At 49.0% G+C, this 21,987-nt stretch overlaps 1 protein-coding gene across 3 annotated transcripts in view; it reads left to right on the top strand.

Moving 5' to 3' along the window:
* The window catches only part of TMEM178B (transmembrane protein 178B), a 362,353-nt gene that overhangs the window by 307,838 nt on the left and 32,528 nt on the right, over positions 1–21,987 (top strand). For 2 of the 3 annotated variants that reach the window (XM_040471774.1, XM_040471776.1), the window contains exon 3: positions 20,000–20,137. The exons of the other annotated variant lie outside the window; for it this stretch is intronic. In XM_040471774.1, the coding sequence (XP_040327708.1) occupies positions 20,000–20,137 (138 nt within the window). The remainder of the gene's footprint in view (positions 1–19,999; positions 20,138–21,987) is intronic. 3 annotated transcript variants of the gene reach the window in all.

Raw genomic sequence — 21,987 nt, 5'->3', positions numbered from 1 at the left:
AACTGCAAGATCATGACCTGAGCCAAAGTTGGATGCTTAACCGACTGAGCCACCCAGGTGCCCCTGTTCTGATTCTCGAAAGAGACCTACGGAAAGATTGCCAGATGCTGAGATGGCATAACAGTCTTAAGAATTTGAAAAACTAAATAAATAAAATTAAGACGTCTCCCCGTATGCATTGGCAGTCACGGACAGAGATGTTACAGGGAAAAAAAATACTCTGCTCTTCTGCAAGACTTTGGTTCCTTTCCCCTGGCATTCCGGGTCATCTTGCCTGAAAGTAAAGCCCCTGAGGGTAGTTAGCAGGCAGCTGCTCACAGTATTGGCTGATGAGGAGGAAACCTCCTTTTTGTGATCGGGCTGTGGCAACCAGATGCCTCCACGACGAACGGACAACCTTTGAGCACCTAGAGAATGCTCAAGCTGTTTGAACTTCCTCTATCCCTGTATGCCTCATCCAAGCTCAAGGACAATGGCTTTTTGGCAGTGTTTGTTTTTAAACCAGGTTTTGAATATGTTCCTCTTTGATTATAAAAGCAATGCATGCTTATTGTGAGAATTTGGAAACCCCAGAAATGGATAAAGAAGATAAAAATTACCCATAATCCTCTTCCCCCATTAACCTTTCGGTGTATGTGTGTATATATAGATATTTCTTCCTTTCTCCCTTCCTTCCTTGACTGGCAGCTGTTTATTCATCACACATATACACGCATTTCACAGTCCAGGGGAAGGGAACAATCCAGACCACATGCCAGTTGTACTCGGGAGCAGAGGGAGCCCACGGGGGCTGTGGGAGGCAGGCTTTATGGGAACCAGCAATGGAGTGCTCTCTGATCCCCACAGGAGAATATGTCTTGTTCGAAGGTATCTTTTCTTTAGGTCTTTTTTTTTTTTCTTATTCTTATCATTAGTGTTCATAATCATTATTCCATAGCTGGGAGCAGACAGAATGTACAGTTTCGTATCTTGCTTTTTGCAACATCATTTTTATGGCTCCGTAGTAGCCCATAATGTGAGTATGCAACAGTTTATTTAACTATTTGCCAACTATTGGGATGGTTTAAGTTGTTGGCAGTTTTCACAGAGGGGTTTTGAATGTCTGCAGTGCATTTCTGACATAGAAGGATCTGTTTGGTCAGCTTATAACATTTGGAAATTAATACTTCACTAGGGAATACTTGCTCATGGCTTTTATTCCTCAAATTAATTTACTCTATAGAAATAGGGAGGCTTCAATAAAGGAAGCTAGTGCCTGGCTTTGTCTGTCTCCACATGCCCACAAATACCCTAAGCTACTGTGAATTTATATGTGTATACTTACTCATGACATCTGTTTAACATACATGTTTTTCAGCATGACAGATGATCCCTGACGAGTGCTAAAAGTTGGGTGAATTCTATGTACGTGTTATTATTTATTTTTGATTTTGCCACAAATCAAGGTAAATTGATCACTGCCCTCTCGGTGGGGTGAGCAGAGACCAGGAGAGCAGAGAGCATCCTCCAGAAAGGGTGAGCCCCTCCCATGGCCACGGCACAGAGCGCACCAAAGAGGGAAGCCAGGAAAGAGGTTGTGCCAGCAATGAGGGTCAGATCTGAAGAGCCTGAAGCTCAGCCTTACATGTGGCCTTTACTCAGTCCATGGGAGGCACTCACAGCTTTGAGCACGGGGGTGAGAGAGTTTTGCTTTAGAAGAATTAACCTGGCAGTGGTGCAGGACCCCGATTGGAGCAGAGAAACCCTGGAAGGAAGGACTTGGGCTTCTCGGGGGATGTTTCAGCAAGGAGAAAGAGTGCTGATGCTGATTGGGGTCCCATGAGGGGCCAGAGACACTGTGCGTGGGATTTTGTGTCAATCCTCTCATCTTTTCACCTATACTTAGAGAGGGGGAATCAAGGCTTGCCGAAGGTCATGTGGGCAGAAAGGTATTGGAGCCAGATGTCAACCTGAATACTGAAGTTCGGGCTCATTTGACTACACCAGTGGTGAGGTAAGGAGGGCCAGGGCCAGGACAAGGCAGTAGGGATAGAAGGGATGGGATGCAGGCGCGAATTATCATGGAGGCAAAATCTGGTGCACTTAGCAACTGGTCAAAGTGAAGAGGGCAAGGAAGGAGGAGGATTCAAAATGGCGCTGAGCTTTGGGTCCTGAGGATGGCGGTGCCATTGGCGCCAGTAGAGGAGCGCTTTGAGAGTGAAGGTGAGGAGTTGGGTTTTATGGGTTCTGAATTAGACACGTCAGCAGACCACCCTTGTCGACATGTCCAGAAAGTTGTGAGGCATATGGAGCCCAGGAGAAAGGTCTGTGCTGCTGATCTGCAGTTAATAGAAATCAGATTAGTAGAGATTTAGCTCTAATTTGGGCAGGTTACAAATATATTTGAATGCCACCAAAGTAAAATTTAATATTATAAATTCAGATAAATCTAAAGGCTCATCGTTCAATAAAAAGAATACTTTAAATTCTTGGGTGATTCATAAGGCCCCAGAGCCAGACTTCAGCTTCCTTCCATTTCCAAAATATTGAGTCTTCTTGTCCTGTGCTCTCAGATTCTTGTGAGGAGGAAGAACAATGAGTACCTTGTTTCTAACCTGCTCAAGAGCATCTAGATGGTTCTGCCAGGAGAATCCCTTCTACTCAGACCAGCAAGGTCCAGCCCAGGGTCCAGGAGGGTCCCCCCAAACCCTGCATCTAAATCCTACAAGCACAGAAGACCCTGACTCTTTTCCCCTTTCCACTGACAAGGACAGTATTCCCAGAAGGCAGAAATGGATCTGCAACTTAAGATTTGTTCTGCTATTGGGTATGAGGACACAGGGAGTCCACAGACCTGATGAGCTAGCAGCAGATAAACAACTTGGCTACTTTTCCTATAGCAATCATTTGAGAGTAGGAAAGGCTGGGTGTCAGAAGATAAACATCTTGCCTTAAATATTTTATCCATCATGCTTTAAAAAACATCCATGATCCATTTGTTTTTTTCTAACTCGGAAGTAAATCAAACATACCAATTCCTCCAGGAGAACCAAAACAAAGTTTCTACCCAATGTTTCCCATCTTGTTCTGAGTGTTCACATACCTGCCGATGACCCTGGCCTCATTAGTGAGCACCTTGCTGGAACAGGCTTCGATAGCCTGTCCCAGAACAAAGGCAATGTTGAGGGCGGAGGGAGAGAAAGGCACACATGGGGCCAAAGGGGTGGGAATGCTTGTCTCTTGTAGAACCAGACACAAAGTACATAACAAGCATTTACTTAACAAAAGGCCCACCAGCCAAACACTGGCAAAATTCAAAAGTGACTAACTGCACATGAAGCATGAAAAATGTTTCCAGTCACGTGAGACACTTCAGGCTTAGAAAGCAAACCACACAAAATGGAAAACATTTGAAAACATAAAAGTGAAGCCATTAGGCATCACTTTTCAACAAAACCAATAGAAAAGGCTTTCTCATTGACTGGCTCTAAGTGAGCTGTCAACAGTGCCTGGCATGTAATAAGTGATGAATAAATATCAGTTCCTTTCTCTCTTGCTAACTCATCTTCCGGGAGAGACACTGTGGGTTCCAACTCATTTGTGTATCTACTGAAGGGAATAGATTCATTCCTTCACTCTGTGGAGCTTTAGAACTCCTCGTATGTATTAGATGTTGTGAGAGACAAAAAGAAGAAGTAATGCTGTCTCGTTTTTCCAAGTGGTTGAATGACTCTACAAGGCACTGCAGACAGGAGAGAAAATCCAAGGCTTTATGGACCAGCAGCCTTCTCGAAGGAAAGCTTGTGTCTTACCCGTATTTGCAAAGTAATACCTCAGTAAGAGATGGAGCTCCACAAAGGATGACCAAATGAATGAGTCCATGAATGAATGAATGTCCAGTAAGTGTGAGGTCCAGCCCACAAGTATGCTACATGATGGGCTCTTCCTACAGAATGGGCGATTCTGGGCAGAAGTACTTAAGGGGATGGGGTCTGAGCTGAGCCCTGAGTGACTTTGGAAAGGGAAGGTGTTTTTACTGATACTCACCCTCTTTCTAACCCTCCTCCCAGCTACCAAATTTCATCGTGTTTCTCAATGCCTTCTATTGCATGTACATGTGTGGGTGTGAGTGTATATTGTCTGTTGCCAGCACTTACTTGGTGCTCTCCTCTAAGTAATATACAAATACAATCCTCACAACAGTCTTTGAGGTAGGTACTATTCTTATCCCTGCCCACAGAAGAGGAAACTGAGGCACAGAGATGATAAGGTCGCACAGCTAGTAAGTAGTAGCTCTGGAGTTCAAGCCCAGGTAGTCTGACGCCCCATATTCAGTGCTTTTCACCACCAGGCTCTGCTGTCCATGTTTGTCAAGTGGGATCAGTGACTTCCCTGAGTGTGTGAGCGTCTGACCTTTGGGTTTGGATAAAAGGCAGAGCATGTGAAAGGGTGTTGTCTCAGGTATCTTCAGGTTGATTCCCTCTGCTAATTCTTCCTCCTCTACATAGAAACATACTCAGTCTTGCATTTTTCAATGAAAGAAAAGTCCTCACTCTGTGTTCTACCCTGTCACTCGGTCTCCCTCCTCTTTTCGACGGCCAGCCTACTTGAAAGCACAGCATCTAAGTGACTTTTATTCCTTGCCTCCCATTCATTTCTAGTAACTCAATGAGACTGACTGCCATTAAAGAGCCTTTGCCAAGGTCGGGAGGGACCTAGTTATAAATCCAGTAAGCTCCATGTAGAACAGACCGTTCCGATTTTATGAACCACTGTGTTCCCTGTTGCTAGCACAATGCCTGGCACAGAGTGGGTGCTCAGAAAATCTTTGCTGAATCATTGTTTTATGGCATTATGTCTTATTTGATCTCAACAACATGAGCCATCATTGAAACTCTTTCTTCCCTTTACTTCCGTGATGTCCCTCGTGCTGGATTTTGCCTGATCTTATTGGGCCATCCATTCTCATTCTTCTCTCCTTCTTCTCATCTCTTAAATATTGGTCTTCAAATTCTATCCTTAGCCTTCTTCTCACTTTTATACACCTATCTTGGGAGAGCAGGCATTCAATCCTACAGCTTTACATGATTCTCATATCACTATCTCAAATAGTAGTTTCTTTCTCAGGCACGAGACCCATATATCCGGTGCCATAATGGACATTTCCAACTACATCTCTGTTAGGCATGTAACAGACTGAACTTCACTTCCTTCTTTTCTAAGACCTGTTCTTCCCATGCTTCCTCCCATTTTCCCCTCCAAAAAGTAAAGAAGAAGTAAATCCAAGCAGAGAAGCAACATTCTATGCCTTTTCTTTTATTCTGTTTTTTGGTCAATGACATCACCATTTCCCATCATCCAAGTCAGAAGCCTGGGAGTTGCCAGCAACTTACCCCTCTCCATGCTTCTCACACTCCATCACCAATTTCTATCAATTCTGCTGCTTCCCGCCCCCCCCCCCCAAATTCTAAGAGAACTTAGCTGGTTATAGAAAGTACTTCTTTGTTTCCACATGATCACTAAGATTTATCATGGTGGTTCTAAGTCAGCATGTTGTTATAACTGTGAAAAGAAAACTATGATACAGGATTATATAGACTATGCAGTTTTCTTATTGTTTCTCAAATATGGTAAACAGATTCCTGCCTCGATGATTTTGCTCCTGTTGTTCCCTCTTCCTGGAATGCTTTTCCCCCAGATATCCACCTGTCCATTTCCTCACTTCCTCAGATGTCTGCTTAAATATCACCTAATTAAAAGAGCTTTCCTAATCTCTGTGTGTTAAACAGCAACCTCCACCCCACTGCATCTTGTCCCCTTACCTACTTTATTTTCCTTCATAGCATTGATCTATGTCACATAGACGTGAATGTTTGTGTATAGGTATGTAGTTTGTTTTATGACCTTATATATATATATGACCTGTATATACATGGTTACATACATATATATCAGGCGCCCAAACATGTATTATTGTTTTAGTACAGACACACACACACACACACACACACACACACACACACACACACACACTTGTGTCTATATGTAAAGTTTGTCTTTCTCCCTGGAAAGTACATTTCAGTAAGCTGGGGACTTAGTTTTGCTCTCTGAATTCAGTTTGGTTGTAGCACATAGCAGCTGCTTGATAAAAATGCATTGAATGAGGGGCACCTGGGTGGCTCAGTCAGTTAAGCGTCTGACTTCAGCTCAGGCCATGATCTCACGGTTTGTGAGTTTGAGCCCCGCGTTGGGCTTTGTGCTGACAGCTCAGAACCTGGAGCCTGCTTCCAATTCTGTGTCTCTCTCACTCTGCCCCTCCCCTGCTCATGCTCGTTCTCTCTTTCTCTCTCAAAAATAAATAAACATTAAAAAAAATTTTTTTAATGCATTGAATGAATAAATAAATGCATAGGGGATGACCCCAGAGAGAGAATTTCTGTCGATAGAATTGTTTTCAAGTGGAGGGTAAGATAGAACGTTAAGGGTTTTTTTTCTACAGAATTCCCTTTCTTGACAAGATCTTTATTTGCATGAGCTTTAACCATCTGCCGAAGAAGCCTGGGTCACAGCTTCCAAAAACAAGTCAGGCGAGCCACAGAGGAAGGGAAAAGGAGAGGTCAGCCAAGTTCATTTACTCATTACTGACCACCATCAAGCATCTGCTTAACAGGAGAGGACCCTGGGGCGGGGGTTGGGGGGGAGCTGGTAGAGGCTCTGGGGTCTCATGCCCGGTGACTCCCAACCTGTGGCAGGTATCATTGATTTAAGATTATTCAGCACTCCTCAAAAATGACTTCATTATGTATTAGGTATGTATTCTATATGTATTATTGTTTTAAAAAATTGTTTTGACATTCATTCATTTTTGAGAGACAGAGACAGAGATAGAGCATGAGTGGGGGAGGGGCAGAGAGAGAGGGAGACACAGAATCCAAAGCAGGCTCCAGGCTTTGAGCTGTCAGCACAGAGCCTGACGCGGGGCTCAAACTCACAAACCGTGAGATCGTGACCTGAACCAAAGTCAGACGCTTAACCAACTGAGCCACCCAGGCACCCAAACATGTATTATTGTTTTAATAACTTATTCTTTATTTTTGAGCTGTGCTCTGTCTCTCTCTCTCTCTCTCTCGAGATAAGGGCAGGCTGACATATTGCAGAAATGGGGCTGAGAATCACACCTGCTGGAGCAGAATCATCCTTCCCTCCGGACTCCAGGCAGGAAAGATATTACCGTCCCCATTTCAGAAAGTAGATGGATAAACAGAGAAATTACATGACTCCCTGAAGTAATGAACTACTGGACAGGCTCAGAGGTCAGCTCTGTTCCCAAGGCAGTGCTCGCCACTATTCCATGGTTTTTGCTACTTCCAAGCACCCTTTTTTCTCCCCCACTTTCTGCTCCTGCCGTCCTGTGCACGTGGGCTTTGGGAAATATCTTTGCTTGTATGTGGACAGAGGTGAGCTCACGTTCCTCAGACCCCTTCGTTATCATACTTACAAATTAGAAAACAAACTTTCCCTGCATTGCAAATTTAAAGATTTTTAAGGGGGAAGAAGTTATCGGTCTTGTATTTCCCATGTTGTTTGCAATGACTGCTGTGCCCTGAGCCTGGTAAAAACACATTAGATGATACCAACAATGTCCACTAGGTCCGTTGTATCTGTTCCTCAGCCTTGTGGCCTGGCAATGAACATAAGCCATCACTGGCATTTGTGGTAGCACTTCAGAGTTTACAAAGTGCTGTCACGGATCTCATAGGATGCGGTAGGGCACAGTGATTCAAAGCCTGGGTTTTGGAATCTCCCACTTGTAAGCTGCCTGACTTGGGTTGGGCAAGTTACTTATTATCGCCTCAGTAAAAGAGGAATGATAAACTCATCAGTGTGCTGGAAAGATTAAATACGGTGGTGTGTAGGAAGTGCTTAGGACATACCTGGCGTAGAAAAAATGCTCATTTTATCATCATCGTTCGTGGGGAAGATATGACTTGTATAAGATTACCTATAACCAATTTATTTTATTTATTTATTTATTTATTTATTTATTTTTTTCAACGTTTATTTATTTTTGGGACAGAGAGAGACAGAGCATGAACGGGGGAGGAGCAGAGAGAGAGGGAGACACAGAATCGGAAACAGGCTCCAGGCTCCGAGCCATCAGCCCAGAGCCCGACGCGGGGCTCGAACTCACGGACCGCGAGATCGTGACCTGGCTGAAGTCGGACGCTCAACCGACTGCGCCACCCAGGCGCCCCTACCTATAACCAATTTAAAGAAAAGGCTGCCGTCTACAAATTTATCTTTTTCTCACTGTAGCCTCTTAAGGTCATTCTGTCTGATCTCTCATCCCCATGGCGAGATGACATCTGTGGGAGAGCGCACAGCTTTTTGGGGGTAACGTTCAGGTATGAGTAAACTTGCATTTGCAGAAATTAAAATGTGAGTCCAACCTGACAGCAGATGTTCAACCTTGTGCCTAGTTTCAGTCTTCTCCCTTTCCTGGCTTGGGTTTGCCCCGCTCTTGGAAACCCACAGTGAGAGGAAAGGTGTGTTCAACCTTGTAGTCTCATTGTGCCCCCTTGCTGCCCTTGAGCCCTGCTAGTTCTGGCTCCCCGGGGTTGGGGGAGGAGAAGGGAGGAGGGTGAACGGCGCCTGGGGTCTGGTGCCGGGTGCGACTGCTGTCTGAGTTGATGCCTTGCACATGGCAGGGCTCTGGTGGCGGCTCTGTCTTCTGGAGGGCACTTTTGTGATTCCTTTGGGGAAGCTTCACAGGGACAGGACGGACGTGCACTGTTGTACTGTTGCCTCCCAATACAGGCATGTTCCTTCCAGATGACCCAGTTCCACTTCCTCCTTAGCCCCCAGGCCACCCCCTCCCCCATGGAGACTATTTCTGTTGTAGTCATCACACCCCTATGGGCACAATCTTAAAGGGAGCCTTTTAAGGAAACCTTACTCCTCATTGGCCTTCACGTGGCCCAGGTAGAAAGCGCCGGGTCCTTCCCTAGCCAAACTCTGGATGCGTGGCTTTGTCACCACTCTGTGGCCACAGGTGGCTCTTACCAACTTCCTGCCTCATTTTTTCAGGCTACATGTAGGTACCATCCCGTGCCCTCCAAAGTCTTGGGTCCCTGTAGGCGGCTCTCTGAGTGGTGTTCTCCGCGCCCTTTCCTCAGCCTCAAGTGGTGTTGTCAGAGACATGGGGGAAGGGTGGGTCCTCCTGTTACATGCGGACAGAAGGTGCTGAGCTCTCCACGGGTTGCAGAATAGCCTGGGGCCCCTGGCGGCACATTTAGCACAGGTCTTCCACCTCTTAGAACAGCGCTGTCCCATAGAAATAAACCGCCAACCACACCTCTGATCTTAAATTTTCTTTTAGCCATGTTAAGTGAGTCAAAAGAAGCAGGTAAAATTAATCTCAATAACATTTTATCGAATCCATTTATCACCATGTAATCAATAAAAAACATTACCCCTGAAATATTTGGTGAAAACTCATACTGAGCCTCTGGCGGCTGGTGTGTATTTTCCACATGCACGTGCCTCGGTGCAAGCACTCAGTAGCAGCTTCAGGTATTCGTGTGACTGGTGGCTACCGTGCTGGACAAGCCAGCTTTAGAAGATGGAGGGAGGGGGCTCGTCACCTGTTGTTCTCAGCCGTGACGCCTCAGAACTAAGAGTTAAGTTGGGACCCGTCTGGTGCACCCAGCCCGTACGTGGAGAACCAGGTCTCAAATGCAGATCTTCTAACATAACGTTTGGTGTTTTTGTTCATTTGTTAATTTTGTTCTGCCATCGTGCTGTTCAGGTACTGCTGTGCTTTGTTCCTGGGGATCTTAGGGGTTAGAGGGACATTTTGGGGGTAAGGAGATGGCTGTAGACGTTTGTGTGAGTCTTTAGAGGTTCTGGGGTAACTCCGGCGTGGGCAATGACATCGTAGAGCCCATTCCTGACAATCGGCTCCCGCTGGCCTGTGCTGAGGCTGCCGAGTGAGGGAAGCTCTGTCCTCCGGTGGCGGATGTTTCCGCAGTCCACGCCGTTAGCCAGAGAGGAGCATAGCAGGTCTTTAAATTTCACCATGAAAAGAGAAACAAGAGGGGTGCCTGGGTGGCTCTATCGGTTAAGTGTGTGACTCTTGATCTCAGCTCAGGTCTTGATCTCAGGGTCATTGAGTTCAAGCCCCACATTGGGCTCCGCACTGGGCATGGAGCCTACTTAAAAAAATAAATAAGTAACAATTAAAAAATAAAAAGAAACCAGAAACTATTTCATGGTAGTCTGTCTTTGAAAAGGCGGGACTCATCAGAAGGCATCTGTGGCCAGGCCAGATAGCACTATCTTTTGTGATAGTTCGGATTGGGGCAGGTGGCCTCGTTATTTGGACCTAGAACTTTAAAAACGGTGAAGTTCAAATCTTCCAAAGAATTCAACATCTGATAGTTAAAGTATACCTTCCCATTGCAGAAAAGAAACAAAATCCAAAAGATCACAAGCCAGAAAGTGTTGAGGAGGTCACCTACAGGACGTGACCACTGGTTGACCCATGAGCTGGACCCTGGCCCTCAGAGGCTTCTGATCTGTCCTCTGTCCTTGGGATAGTGGGTTCTAATTGCCTTTCCTGCTCCCAGAGGCTGCTGTAAGGACACAGCCTGAAGATAGTCGGTGATGTGGTGTTGAGACCATCTGGATGGTAGATGTGACTGAACCCAGTTAAAGCCTCTACATGAACTTGTAAGATTTGATGGGCAAGTGTGGAGGTCGGCTCATCTTGTGCGGCCAAGACAAGCCTCATCAGTAAGTTCCTTTGCTTATGAAACTTGTCACCTACCAACACGGAGGGGCTGTCTTTCTCTTCAGTCTCTCCCGACCCTCTGCACATGGGGGCAGGTTTCAGATTTCACCCAGGAAGCTCCCGCAGAAGTTGCAGGCCTACAGAAATTCTCCCTGTTGACATCTCGTGTACTTCCTTGCACTTCCCATGTAGGTGTGCCTGCTCAATGCACATGGGCACACACCTGCACTGTAGGGGTCATATGGAATAAATGGATCTGTGTGTTATTTTTCATCTAATGATCTATTATGAACTTGCCCTCGTCATTGACATTCTTCAAAAGAATAATTTGTAATAGCCAAATCATATTCCATTGCATTCTTATTGAATGTTAAATTCTCTTCTGGAGTCTGAAGTGGCACCGAATCTGAAAAGGTCTGAGAAGTGGAAAGGGCACAGGCAGACTGGGGACCTTTCCCAGACCTGCCTCTTCCTAGCTGGTGACCTTGGTCTTTGTGTCACTGGTTGAAATTCCCTTGTCTTGAGTTCTAAGTCTACGAAATGAGATGGACGTGTCCTATGTAAATTACACAACCCGCTGCAGGCACATAGTAAATGCACAATGAACGTTCATGCCCATTTATCTCCCCAGGCTATTCATGTTCTTTGTCATTAGCCCATTCTCCGGCGCCTGCAGCATTTCTCTGGAGAGATAGTACCCTGTAAGCTGCCTGTGTGCTTTAAAGCTTGCATCTTCTGACTGCTTTGTGGGGACTCTCTGGGGACACATGCTTGCCAATCCACCCTGATTTCTGTCCCGTGCCCTCAGAGCAACTGTCGGTGACACGTGATATAGAGAGGAAGAGATGTGGGAGCTTCTCAAGATGGAATGGCGAATTGTACTGGTCTAGCTCATCACTCACAGTAGGAAGACCCTGGGGACAGAGGGCCAGGTGCTGAGCTGGTCTCCCCAGGTGTGTTTGCTTGGCTAAGTTGAATTCCCTTTTTGTCATTCCCTTCTGTGGTTTCTGCTGTTGATGTAGCCGTGGGACTACAGGGAGAAGGGAGTCTTGTGATTTTTTTTTTTGTGTGTGTGTGGCGGGGGGGGGACTCTGCTTCTCACTTCTGGGCTTTCTCCCCCTTCAGCCTTCTCTTCCAGACACTTGGTTTAGCTGCTGACCCAGCTCTCATCAGGCGAGTACACATTTTGCAATTTGCTTCCCATTGTTTTGACGATGGATGTGATTTGTATATGGCATCATCACATAATATCCCTATTTATGGCAGCTCTCTGATCCAGAGGTAGGGGTGAGGAGGAGGAAGCTTCAAGCCTGTCTTCTGACCCAGAAACCACCTCTTGGTTCTACAGCAACTACCTTTCCCCCCCATGATCTCTTCCTGACTTGGGGGTCGGTGTGGAAAGGTCTATGGGGTTCTAACCTGTGGGGTATTATGTGTCATTAAACTTTGTGGTAAGGAGCCCCCCATGCTGCACGGCTCTCTGTGATCTGGAACCTGGATGTACACTGATGTTTTGTTTGTATGCAATAAACAACTATATTGGATTGTTAAGTGATAGTTACTTTTGGCGTTTAAAAATAAGATTGGAGGAGAGAGAAATTGGCTGCAAATCCCGGTGACATATGAGTCACCAAAGCGCGTTGAATTGGGCAGGTACATCCTCCTCGCCCTGCTTTATTCTGTGGTGCGCTCAGTTTTAGTAACCGTTGCAGGGTGGGATGGTGATCTCATTTAGCCAACATTTATTGAGCACCTGTTTATGTCAGGCAATGTGCCGGGGACGGGAAGGACAAAAAACAAAAACGAAAAAACCCAGACGTGAGCACAGCCCCGAACAAGCTTGCATTTACTGGAAGGATTACAATAAGGCATGTGGGAAGAGCCCAGGCACTGAACACCAGCGTCTGCTGAAGTGTCCCACGCGTTTGCTTGTTGGCGACACCTTTGGGGATGAGGAGGAGCTTGCCAGGCGGAGTGTGGGGGCAGCCACACTGGCAGAGAGTGCTGTGCCCTCAGGGAAAGGGGGGAAAGCGCCAGGCCTCTCTGGAACTCAGACCACTGGGTTTCCAGCCCAGGGGGCCTTGGAGAAAGACAGAGATGCAGGGACAGGCAGAGGGCAGTTCTGAAGGGGCCTTTCAGGGATCGGAGCAAGTCAAACCTGAGAGCTATTTTGTTTTCACGTAAAAATTACTTTTTATTAAGTGTGGTTTTGAGAGAGAGAGAGGGTGAGCAGGGGAGGGGCAGAGAGAGAGGAAGAGAGAGGGAATCCCAGGCAGGCTCCGCACCAGCAGTGCAGAGCCCGACGTAGGGTTCCAACCCACAAACCATGAGATCACGACATGAGCCAAAATCAAGAGTTGGACGGAAGTGTAACCAACTGAGCCAGCCAGGCGCACCCCCACCCAAAGTATTCTTTAAATATAACAACATTATGCTGAGTCAACTTACACTCTAAGAGAAAACTGTAGGCAAAGTCCCCCATTAGCTACTTCTGTTTTGATTTTCATTACCTCTACAGCAGAGTTGTGGTCTAGCCTGTGTCTGTCCCTTCCAGTCAGCCAAGTGCTCACTGGGACAGCCCCGGGTTCAAACAGCCTCCAGGGCCAGCAGCACCCTGCTGTGAGCTGCCGCAGCCCTCCCGCTGTTTGGTCCACGCTCTGGGGTGGATGCCTATCAGTATTAATAAAAAAGAAAAATAGGGGCACCTGGTCGGCTCAGCCCGTTAAGCATCCAACCTCCGCTCAGGTCATGATCTCACGGCTCGGCTCGTGGGTTTGAGTCCCGCATCGGGCTCTGCACTGACAGCTCAGCACCTGGAGCCTGCTTCCAATTCTGTGTCTCCCTCTCGTGCTCTGCCCCTCCCCTGCTCACTGTCTCACTCTCTCTCAAAAATAAGCAAACATTGAAAAAAATCTTTTATTTATTTGTTTTTTTATTTTCTTTTAATTAAGAAAAAAGAAAAGAAAACGAAAGCCTTCCCCTCAGCTTTTCTAGGTACCTTAGAGGCATAAGAACAGATTCCAGGAGGCTGTTCCCTCTGGGTACCCAGTGTTTAACTAGGGGCTAACCCCAACTTGTTACTCGGCCCATTTTATGCTTCCATACCACAAATGCAAGAGACTGGGAGCATGAAAAGAGGGAGCCACTGTCAGTGACGTCCCTCTCTATTCACACCTGTGTAGCTCTAGCATTGTGCCAGGTACTGTTCTAAGCAGTTGACACATATTAACTGATTTAATCCTCTTAAAAACCCTTTAAAGCAAGTTCTGTCCTAACCTCCACTCACAAATGTGGAGACCGCGATCCAGAGACAGAGGCTAACTGCTCAAGCTCGCACGGCCAGAATGTGGCAGGGTAGTATTTGGAACCAGGCAGCCTGGTTCCCAGAATCCGTGCTTCCCTCCCCAGCTGTCACATCTCTGTGTGGCTACCCAGAGCCAGACCCCCACTTCAGAGATGGTTGCTGTGCCGTAATTGGTTCCTGGAATATTCCTTCTCATTTGAATCCATTTGTCCTGAGTTAATCCCACGGCTGGCATGTTCATTGCCAAGTCTCTATCTCTGTCTCTGTCTCTCTCTCTCCCTCCATCCCCTCCCTCCCTCTCTTTCTTGCCCCCCATCTCTCTCTCCTCCCAGACTGATCCCTTGGGGCAAAAACACTTGAGTTTTGGCCTCACCATCTTGCTCTACCTTCCAGTTCCTGTGACCTTAAACCCCAAGGGACTGATGAATTTGTAAATGGTGACTAGCCACCCACCCTCTTCCACCCTTGCAGCCAGGGCGATGTGCTCATATCCTATCATGCAGAAGGCAGAGCTTCCAGCAAAGAAGGCTAAACCCATGTGGCCCGCAGAGGACCATGGCCTTGCTGTTCACTCCACACCATGGTCGCTGGAGCCATTAATACAGTGTCCCCGCCCCCCCCCCCCCCACATCTCCATTCTACCATCCCTGAGGGTCTGACGCATACTTACCCTCACCATTTCTTTTTTTTTTTTTAATGAGGAAAAAAATTACAATCATCATCATTTTTCTGTCTTTAAAGAGCAAATAGAAAGAGATGCAGAGCCCATATATGTTTTCCTTCTCTAAGTGGTATTTATTTAAATGCAGATATCCTGGTTTCCCGTGTAGAGTTGCGAGCAATACCTTTCAATTTCAATGTTAATAGGAGTGTAAAACTTCAAAATCAAAATTTTTCTGTGAGGGAGAACTGCTTTTTCTGGTTCCGTTTAATGGTTCTCCTGGCCTTTCATCCTCCACCCTCCCTCATTATCTACCCCCTTCTGCCCAGCCTTTGCACTGCACAGAACTAAATTCCTTCTCTAAAAAGTTTAGAATGCACCTTTCTCATTTCAAAACTTAGAACGCGAAACATTAGGGTCACTGAATACAGATGATGGGCTCAAACCCAAAAGGATTCATGAGATGATTTTTCTTTATCTCCGCTTTGGCTGGCAGAGTCCGACTCATCATCCCGGGTTCTTTAAGGGGATTTATTCTTAGACCAGCTTCGCATAATATTTTAACGAGGCTTCAGATACCCGAGTGAGGTGTGTCCCCTTTTCTTTCTTTTCTAAGAAGGCAGGAAGAAACGGGGAACGAAATACAAGCTACGTAAGTACCTGGGTGCAGGGTACTGCTTTGGGACAGTGAGCAGTCACGGAGAATAAAAAAGACAGTTTCTTCCTCCCCAGGAGATAAAATTGGCACATAGGGTAGGTGCAGATGGGCAGGAAGGGGGCCGTCTTCTGCACGTGGGTCGTTCCACTGGCAGAGTGGTCCTCGGGATTTACTCAAGCGCAAACAGAAAGCAACCAAGGTAAAGACAATGGAAGTCATGAGTGTTGCCTTTAAGTTGAGGTACTGCAAGCTTAATTCCCTTCCTAAGGACCTCATGGATCGAATTTTGCATATGAATGTGATGCCCGGCTTCATCTTCCTTTTCTTTATTTTCTGGTTCCTTCATTTTCTCATTAATTATTTTTATCCTGGTTACACTGTGCGTGTGTTATAAGCCTCCTCGAGTCTTTTTCTTAGGAACATGATAGGATTGGTAATACATAAGTTGGAATTGATTTTATAATAAAAATTTCAGTGACTTTGATTCTGTTATTTTAAGGTGCTGTATTCTCCAGATAGTTCTTTTCGATGGACTCCTTCCTGTTCTTATTTCATGGAGGCCAAATACGTTTCATGTCTTGCCTCTCTGGGAATATTAATAATAATTTTGAGTTATTGCCTCTTCTCTGTGCAGCTCATTTCCTAAAGTTCCTTTGTTCCCAGGTTATACGTATGTGGTTGGTGCTGGGTCGGCAGGTGACCCTGCCAAAGCTGTCTGGAAGCACCGAGTGGGTGGCGGGCTTGTCCGTGGGACGCTCCCTTGCACAGTGGTCAGAGGGGCTTCCTGTCGGGCTCCTCCAGTGCTGAGTGTCTATCTAGGTCTTTCCTTTTGGGCTGGTCATCCCTGGAGAGACCTCTCCCAGCCTCCAGGCTGGACGGCAGAGGCCAGGCAGTCAGCTTCCGGGAGCTGAGGAGAAGGGGGCTAGGGTCCCAAGGGCAAGGATACAACATTCTGTATGTGAATGGTCACTTCATCACCTATGTGGAATGGCCCTCACCGAGCCTGTCAACCGCCAGTGCTAAGCACCCCCACTCCAGGGAAAGGGAAGGGGAGGGGGGTCCCCTAGTGTCGCAGAGTGGATGAGGGATCGAGGGATCTAGTTCCATCTCAGACAACTTCCACCAAATCCTGCTTCTATTTATGTTCCTCCTCTGTGGGTAACTAACTGATCCAAAGGAACCTGTGGGTGCCAGTTCACGAGACTTTGGGGAACTCCGAGGTTGGTCTTCTGCTTCAACGCTGCTGCCTCCAGTTTGGCTCCAGCCAAGTGCACCGTCCGCCAGCTTTGCTGCTTCCAGTCCTGTGTGTTGTCATCTCTCCCTTTATTTGGGAGGAAGAAATGCTCAGTATGTTCTTTAACTGCATTATTAATTTTCTTTTCCCACACAGCTCACTCTTCCTTTATTTCACTGGCTTGTCAATAAATTCTTTAACTTCTTTAGGAGCACCTGGGTGGCTCAATAGGTTGAGCATCTGACTTGTGATTTTGGCTCAGGTCACGATCTCAGGTTCGTGGCGTCGAGCCCCACATGGGTCTCTGTGCTGACAGCTTGGAGCCTGCTTGGGATTCTCCCTCTCTCTCCCTCTCTCTCCCTCTCTCACTCTCTCTCTCTCTCCCTCCCTCCCTCCTACCCTCCCTCCCCTGCTTACTCTCTCAAAATAAATAAACAAACTTTGGATTTTGCTTTCCTTGTCTGTAAAATAGGACTATTTCTTGTCCTGTGTTTGCAAGTTGTTGATGCAGCTGCCCTGAATTACCACGTGGGTCTGAGAACGAAATAACCAAACACACGTGCACGGCTCTGGCAAAATCAGACTCACGGGGTGACGGTAAAAATCCTCCCGGTCGGTGAAAATACTCAGGCCCGACCTCTGGTCTTCATCCTGCTTTTCCAGATCAGCAGCTTAGCAAGGCCCTCGGCTTTGGCTGACAGAGTGCACCTAATCCGTGCTAGAGAGCCACGGCCCCTCCCGGGCCTGGGACACAGATGACTGTTACCTGTCTCTGGACTTTTACAAGAGAAATGATTTTCCCGTGTCCCTGCCGTTGTGCCTTTTCCTGTAAGTTAAACACTTTGCTTTCCTCCACCAACCATGATAGCCTTCCCTATTTCTCCGATTCGCATTTCCTTTTCCTGCCCAGACCAGTTTTCCGTCTCTGGCCTGGCGGGGGGGGGGGGGGACACCTTACCGGACACATTCACTACTTAATCCCCCAGGCAATCTCCCGTGGATCTGCAGGGGCTGAGGCTCAGTAAGGCTTCTCCATGAGCAAGGCCAAGTGCAGTGGGAGGGGCCAGGTGGTTTCAGCAGTGCTGTCCATCTCTGATGTTGCCAAAGGAACCAAGATCTTAGAAGCCCTTCATGCACTGAAAAGGGGCATAGAATGAAATTTCCTGATCTGTCTAAGGGGGTGTAAGCCTACCTTAATCCAAAAGTACCCCGAGCTCTCCTCCGCCGCTCTCACCGCCTCCTTGCCCTTGACCACAGTGGAGAGTGGATGCAGCACTTCCGGGAGTCCGTCCAAATGGACCCACACATCAAGGGATGCTCTTCTCCCCCTAGGAGGCAGCTCCGGCCTGGCTCACACGAGGGTCTGGGGCGGCGCCTGAGGAAGAAGGGCTGAGACAGGTGGCAGGACGACCAGGGCAGTTAGATCACGGGGTACGAGGTGGTGCCTGTGCAGCTGGCAAGATTGTGCCTCCCTCCTCACCTCAAGCTGGCTGTGGGTGCCCGCGCACCAAGCGGGGAGCCGGCTCGGGAAGCGGGGTGCACGTCTGAGCGCCGCGATCGAGTGATGCCCTCCGTGCAGCTTCCTCGGACACCGTGGTGATCGGAGCCATCTGTAGTGTGGCATGATGATGAGGCATTGCTGGCAGTTCACATACGTGACAGGAACGGGCATTGCTTCTACCCGGTGCGGCAGGCATTCTGGGTCGGGCAGGGGAGGACAGAGGAGGACGGGTAGAGCAGGAACGTGCTCCGTGGGTGGATTTCTGCCTCTGCAACAGGGTCCTGTCCTGCCCCTTGTGCGAGCTGCTTTCCTTTGCCCCTCCCTCCCCGCCTCCAGCCAGCCTCCTGGGGGCGCTGCCAGGGTCTCATCCTCCGTGTCAGGTCAGGGAGCGTGGACCAAATCCCTCTTCCGAGGGGAGAAGGCCAGGGTTTCTCTAGCCTGACTGTGCCAGGATCTGCCGTAGCTCCCGACGGGGGTGACTGGAGTGACAGAGGAACAGAGCGGGCAGGGCGCCCTCGCGGTGCATGGAGACCTGCCAGGCATTTGTAGGCATGAGGCGAGATCACCCCGTGCTTCCACGGGTGTGGATGTGGTTAGCTGTCAGGTGCCCTCACTTCCACTCCCAGTCTCCCCCTCCCTGAGAGGGAGGAGTGCCCATGGCGCCCTCCAGGCTGTCCTGGCAAGACCCGGGGCAGAGGCTGGGCAGATGGCTTGCTCCTGTTTGGAGCCCCATTGCTGGGGCTGGGGCTGGGGCTGGGGCTGGGGCTGGGGCTGGCAGATGGACTTTGCACAAACTGCAGAGGTAGGCAGGGAGCGGCAGGCTGGCAAGGCTGGGGCAGGGTGGAGGGAGTCAAGGACTAGCATCGAGGAGGTAAGGAGGAGGAGGGAGGTAAGAAGGCTGGACGCCAGGGAGGGAGCGTGAGGCTGGTGGGGATGCCCTGGAGGGCAGTGGAGAGAGCCAGGAGGAAGCCGCACCTAGCAAGAGGCTGACAGGTGACAGTATCTCTGCCCTCTCCCTTCTACTAACAACACCGCCTTTCCAGACGGCCCTCCTCGCCGTACCCACATCGGCTTTGTGCGGTGGGGTCAGCGAGGCGTGGAACGGGGAAAGGCCGGACCTAGAAAGCTGGGCTGACCTGGGGTCCACGGGAGCTGAAGAGGCCTGCCTCAGGGGCTCGGTCTGAGAGCAGCAAGTTTGGCTGTCCGCCCTGCAGCCCCACGTGCGGGGAAAGCTGAGCCCCTGCCAGCTGGCTTAGAGGGAAGGAACAGGACACTGCCAGCAGCTTCCTCCTCGCACCGGACCTCCTGGAGAGCCCCGTCAGCCCTGGAGGGAAGAGAGGGAGCACTCGGCAGGTGCAGCCCATCTGCCGAGCCCCCGCCCTCCACTAAAGGCCCGTTTCTTCCTGAGAGGTGAATGATGCTGTGGTTAGCACCTAGGAGCCATCTGGATCTGGGTTTGATGCCTTGTTCTGGTACTCAGTAGCCGTAAAACTTTCGGCAGTTGACTCCGTTTTTCAAAGAAGGATAAAGGCAGTTCCTGTTGCAGACCGTTGGGCCTGATGCTTGGGAACGACAGCGCTGCACCTGGCACAAAGGTGCATAAGAAATGACGCCGATTGGGACGGCAGTCTCTCCTTGTGCCTGCCAGCCAAACTGTCCTGGCATGCTTTTCGCACCTGAGGAGAGTTACCGCCAGGGGCCCTCTCTCCTGTACAAAAGAAGCTCAGTTGTGCAAGGTTGTCTGAAAAGGGTATGTTGCCTTCCACCCCTGCAGTATGCCACCCTTTCCCTTTTTACCCGGGGCCGGGATGCACCTTGACTGCGAGTTCTAGGTTCCGATGCTAACTGTTGCCCACTCGCTTCCCCACAGACCTGCGCAGGATGACCGCCGGCTTCATGGGCATGGCGGTGGCCATCATCCTCTTCGGCTGGATCATCGGCGTGCTGGGCTGCTGCTGGGACCGGGGCCTTATGCAGTATGTAGCAGGGCTTCTCTTCCTCATGGGAGGTAAGGCCTCAGGCTTGGGGAGCTGCTGGGGAGCCAAGGTCCTGGCTCCTGGGATTCTGGGAGAATGGCTAGGGGACACGCATTCATTCATTCATCAGACATGTTTTGAGCTCCTTTTAGCCATCCGTCGCTGTGCCAGCTTCTGGGGATGCAAACGCTGATAAGATCTGGTCCTCAGCTCTCGCGGGGCTGACCGCCTGGTGTGGGAGACTGTGAGGTTATGGCACTGAAAGAGAGGTATCAGATTGGGGGTGAGCGTGAACTCAGAAAATGCTCAGGCCTTTTATGCAGATACTGGACTTTGGGATGGGAAGCAGGTGCTATTTGGGTAGTTCCTGTTTAAAAGCCCATCCTCACCTTTGATTTATGAGTCCTAAATTCTACCGTTTCCAAATAAGGCACTCTAAGGGTGGTAGGACCAGGCTAGACCTTTGTCATATCTGTCTCCCTTACTCTCTGGTAGTGTCATGGCCATTGAACTGATCCAGTGTCCTTATTAAGGATTATAGATACAGAGAACCGTATGGCTATGCAGGAGTAGGTTCCAGTCCACGGAAAGCAAAGTCATTCCACGCTCTGCATGCGCCTGTCTTCCCTGACGTCTCAGTCCAGACCTGAGGTTAACCGTCAGATACATTCCTCACAGTCTACTCCGCAAGAAGTGGACTGATGCACCGTGTGGAGCTAGGTGGAGGGGGAGCTGAGCTTGAATAGCAGGAATTAGACATATTTATGGGAAGAAAGGAAAGTGAGTCCTACAGATGGAAACGATGTCAGCTAGACTTTAGGCACCACATGCTTATGACCAGCTCAAGTTCCCTTTGTGAAGGGCCTGACTCCGGGTTTCTGAGCAGAGATGGCAGGTGAAGGACTGGGTCAGCCTGGGGAAAGGTAATGGCCGTCCCTCTGGGTGCACGGAGAGATGTCTGGGGCTGGTGAGCTATCGGTTGGGAGAGGGGGAGAATTGCAGGATTCGTCTTGGGGCCTGACAGTTTGCCCTTTTACCGCTGAAGCACAGCCATTCTGAGCCAAAGACAAGACAGGGCTTTCCAGGGTGCCCCAGGCTGACGGCACCCTCTGCCCCCAGAGTCCGATGTCCCGTGCTTACAGTCATGAGGGAGGGAGGGAGGGGGGATCCCTAGCAGTCCCTACACCCCTTCTTCTGGTCTCCCATGGAGACAGGCCCGCAAGACCTGCCGGTCCTTTTTCCGTGCCTCGTGTCCTCAGTGAAGCAGGGGTCGGGCTCAGCCCCTGGCCTCCGCACTCCTTTTTCGCCACAGTGGAGACCTTTTTGTATCCACCTTCCAGTCCAAATCTCCCATGGACCCTGAAATGTAAAAAGATAAAAGCAGAATGGCCCTGTTTGTAGTGAGTGTTCTCTCTGAGACGCTTTCGGTTATACAGAGATAGGCTCCAGTAAAACAGGGCTTTTCTAAGGCTCTAGAAAGGTCTCCTAGGAATCGGAGAAAAGCTGAGCAAACAGACCGCAGGCAGAGCAGGAATCCTGACACTCTTTCATCCCCGCCCTTCTGAGTTGTTCCCAGCCCCCTCCGCACGCACTGCCTGCTCTCCGGGCCAGGCGCACAGCCCACATCCTGTGTGACTGTGCCACGTCTCCAGGACTCTGGTGACCTCCTTCCCTGCGGCTCAAGTCAGCTTCTAGACACACACACACACACACACACACACACACACACACACACAGAGAGAGAGAGAGAGAGAGAGAGAGAGAGAGAGAGAGAGAATGTGATTAGCCCATTTATCCTCTCGGGCCAGGTCACACACCATTGGTCAGGCAGTAAAGCGGGCCAGAACTGAGTGACCATGGCTGGGCCAACAGCTGTGACCAG

This window comes from Herpailurus yagouaroundi, unplaced genomic scaffold (assembly GCF_014898765.1).
Source record: "Herpailurus yagouaroundi ecotype Mexico unplaced genomic scaffold, PumYag 100, whole genome shotgun sequence".
Classification (NCBI taxonomy): Eukaryota; Metazoa; Chordata; class Mammalia; order Carnivora; family Felidae; genus Herpailurus; species Herpailurus yagouaroundi.
Note: the sequence above shows the minus strand (reverse complement) of the source record. Positions and strands in the feature narration are given on the sequence as shown.